At 53.4% G+C, this 3,734-nt stretch overlaps 1 protein-coding gene across 2 annotated transcripts in view; it reads left to right on the plus strand.

The window, feature by feature from the left end:
* Positions 1-6: 6 nt before the first annotated feature.
* The window catches only part of CNNM4 (cyclin and CBS domain divalent metal cation transport mediator 4), a 68,808-nt gene continuing 65,080 nt past the window's right edge, over positions 7-3,734 (plus strand). For both annotated transcript variants that reach the window (XM_021709825.1, XM_008052721.1), the window contains exon 1: positions 7-1,281. In XM_021709825.1, the coding sequence (XP_021565500.1) occupies positions 24-1,281 (1,258 nt within the window). In that variant the 5' untranslated portion in view covers positions 7-23. The remainder of the gene's footprint in view (positions 1,282-3,734) is intronic.

Below are 3,734 nucleotides of genomic sequence, written 5' to 3' on the forward strand. Positions count from 1 at the left end.
CCCAGCGGGGCGCGATCGTGGGCATGAGGCTGGCGAGCTGCAACAAGTCGTGTGGGATAAACCAGGATGGCATCATCTTTGTGTCCGAGGGCAGCACCGTGAACCTGAGGCTGTACGGCCAGAGTCTGGGCAACATCTCCAGCAACCTGATCTCCTTCACCGAGGTGGACGACGCGGAGACCGCCCACAAGTCCACCAACTGCCTCGAGCTCACCAAGGACCTGGTCGTCCAGCAGCTGGTCAACGTGAGCCGCGGGAACACGTCCGGCGTGCTGGTGGTGCTCACCAAGTTCCTGCGGAGGAGCGAGAGCATGAAGCTGTATGCGCTGTGCACCCGCGCCCGGGCTGATGGGCCCTGGCTGAAGTGGACGGACAAGGACTCGCTGCTCTTCATGGTGGAAGAGCCTGGGAGGTTCCTGCCCCTCTGGCTGCACATCCTCGTCATTATGGTGCTGCTAGTGCTGTCGGGCATCTTTTCTGGCCTCAACCTGGGGCTTATGGCCCTGGACCCCATGGAGCTGCGCATCGTGCAGAACTGTGGTACCGAGAAGGAGAGGCGCTACGCCCGCAAGATTGAGCCCATCCGGCGCAAGGGCAACTACTTGCTCTGCTCGCTGCTCCTGGGGAACGTGCTGGTCAACACCTCCCTCACCATCCTTCTAGACAACCTCATCGGGTCTGGCCTCATGGCGGTGGCCTCCTCCACCATTGGTATTGTCATCTTTGGGGAGATCCTACCTCAGGCCCTGTGCTCCAGACACGGGCTGGCTGTGGGTGCCAACACCATTATTCTCACCAAATTCTTTATGCTACTCACCTTCCCCCTCAGTTTTCCCATCAGCAAGCTCCTGGACTTTTTCCTGGGCCAGGAGATTCGCACCGTTTACAATCGGGAGAAGCTGATGGAGATGTTGAAGGTGACAGAGCCCTATAATGACCTTGTGAAAGAGGAGCTGAATATGATCCAGGGTGCCCTGGAACTGCGGACCAAAACCGTGGAGGATATCATGACCCAGCTCCAAGACTGCTTCATGATCCGCAGTGATGCCATCCTGGACTTCAACACCATGTCCGAGATTATGGAGAGCGGTTACACGCGCATTCCTGTGTTTGAAGACGAGCAGTCCAATATCGTAGATATCCTCTATGTCAAAGACTTGGCCTTTGTGGACCCCGATGACTGCACCCCCCTCAAGACCATCACCCGCTTCTACAACCACCCAGTGCATTTTGTCTTCCATGACACCAAGTTGGATGCCATGCTAGAGGAGTTCAAAAAGGGTAAGGCCTGATGCTGCTCACTAGGTTACGTTTCGCTGTGATGCCTCTTGTCCTCTAGAGTGTTTTGTGTCCACTGATCTTTGTGTTCTGTTTGTGTGACTCTTCATGTTCCTCTGCCTATTACTTCCTGTGCCTCTGAAATGAATGCTATTCGGGCGGTAAAAACAAGTTCTTAAGTGTCACTGTCTGCCAGGTACTGTGCTTTGTGCTTCTGATGAATCAAAACTGAATAAGACACACTTGCTCACGTGGAGGGCTACAGCAAGGTGTCAGGGAGCTATTGAAGCGGGACAGAGTAAGGCAAATGCCTGAAAAGAGACACAGCAGGGTCAGGGAAATTCAGTGTGGGGTGGGAAAAGGGCTGGGGAGCTGGGGAAACCTGCATGGGGGCGTGGGGGTGGGGCTTAAAGATGGAGAGGGTTGGTGCTTGAGGCAGAACCCCACTGGCAGAGGGTGGAGAAGCAGAGGATTTGATTGTGGCCCAGCAGGTGTGTTTAGCTGGCATATTGGCTCTGCTGATCAGTAGTCAGTGGCTGGAGTTTGGGGGCCTGTAGCGGACAGTAAGTTTGCTCCAAGCTTTGGAGCTTTGAAAGGCTTTTGATCAGGAGAATGACGTCACTGGATCTCCTAGCCTACAGAAGCAGAATTGAGAGGTCTCTGGTTGGCTCCCTACTCAGAACAATGCCAAGTAACGCCTTCAGCTATTCAGCAGAAGCCAGCAGATTAAATTTTAGTTATTGTTCTGTCTTTCCCAGGCGCCAAACATAAGCTTCCCTCCTGTGGTCTGCTGGAAATCTTCAGCTGGCCTTGCATAGCCTTGTGTTTTTCTCTCACTGGGTTGTTGGCCAGTTCACAGAGGGAGAGGCATTTGGAGGGTTTGCTCACCCTCAAAGCTCAGGGCACACACTCCTTTCCTTACTTCCCACAAAACTTTCCTCCCACCTTTGCTACTCAAAAGCCCTCAGAGTGGCAGTAAACAAGACAATTATGGAGTGGAACCCTCCTGGGCCAAAGGAAGTGAGGAGGCAGAAAGGGAAGCTCTTTATAGAGGAATGGGGTAGGGGTGGGGGTGGGGGCTCATCCTAAACCTGGGGGCTTTGCTTTTTAAACAGCCTCTCAGCCTTCAGTTCCCATAGATAGAGCTCCTATTGGCTGAGGCCGTTCAAGCAGTCTTAGGACTCAGAAGGACTTCTGAACCCTAGCTGGGAGCAAGCCAGAAGTCGTTTCTGGAACGGAGAGCTAGTAGGACCACAGCCTTGGAGAGGGTTTGGGAGAAGCTGGCCTTGCCAGGTTTGGTCTGAAACGATCCTTGGCTCAGGCCCAGGGTGACGAATTGGCACTCTTCATTTTAAGTTTAACGGATTGAATCTCAGTATCAGAGCTGAGGACCACTTGAGTAACATTAGCCAGAGTGGGAGGGAGCCCAGGGGAAGGTGGCCTTGCTGCAGATACTGAATAGACAGGGTGATGAAGGCAGAAACTGTAGGCCCAGGACCCTGTTTCCCAGTATTTGAGCCTGAGACCTAAGAGCAGTGAGGCTCTGTGCCCCCCCACCCCAACCCTGAATTAAGTCTTGGGCTCTGAACACTTCTCCGGTGTTGCTTGGTCAGAAACCTGATTAGGACCCTCCAAGGTAGCATCCTCCTTACCACCTCTGTGGTCTTTGGTACTATTGCTAGTGACATACCCAACAGCACCTTCTCAACATTACAGCCCATTTCTGGATCCAACCAGTGTGGATTGGCCTGGTCAGGCTCCCAGCCCGTGATTGGCGAGGTTGAACGCTCTTGGGTGGGAGTCTCCTGGGTCTTGAAGGGCTGTCTTTGGAGTCTGTCTTGTGAAGAAGTACCCTTTCATTAAACTGGGAAAACAGAGCTAGCATCTTTTAGTCCAGACCTATGCTGAGCTGAATGCTTCAGAGTCACAGTTTAGGCCACTGGACTCTCCCTTTTTTTTTTTTTTTTGAGTTGGAGTCTTATTCTGTCGCCCAGACTGGAGTGCAGTGGCCGCTCCCAGCCACCACAGCCTCGACCTGCTGGGCTCCGGCGATCCTTCCGCCCCAGCCTTCCAAGTAGCTGGAATTACAGGCATGCGCTACAACACCCGGCTGAGTTTTTGATTTATTGTACAGATGAGGTCTCACTGCCCAGGCGGGTCTCGAACCCGCGGGCTCAGGCAATCCCCTCACCTCAGCCTTCCAAAGGCGTGGGATTGCAGGCTGAGCCACCGAGCCCGGCTGACTCTCCCTTTTTTAAAAATATAGTTTATATTGTTAGAGATGGGGTCTCACTGTGATGACCAGGCTGGTCTCATACTGCTGACCTCAAGCAGTCCTCCCTTCTGGGCCTCCCAACGTGCTGGGATGATCACTCTGACTCTTCTTCTTTTTTTTTTTTTTGAGTTGGAGTCTCACTCTGTCACCTAGACTGGAGTGCAGTGGCCGCTCCCGGCCA

Source organism: Carlito syrichta, unplaced genomic scaffold (assembly GCF_000164805.1).
Source record: "Carlito syrichta isolate Samal-C Ts95f unplaced genomic scaffold, Tarsius_syrichta-2.0.1 Scaffold287364, whole genome shotgun sequence".
Taxonomy (NCBI): Eukaryota; Metazoa; Chordata; class Mammalia; order Primates; family Tarsiidae; genus Carlito; species Carlito syrichta.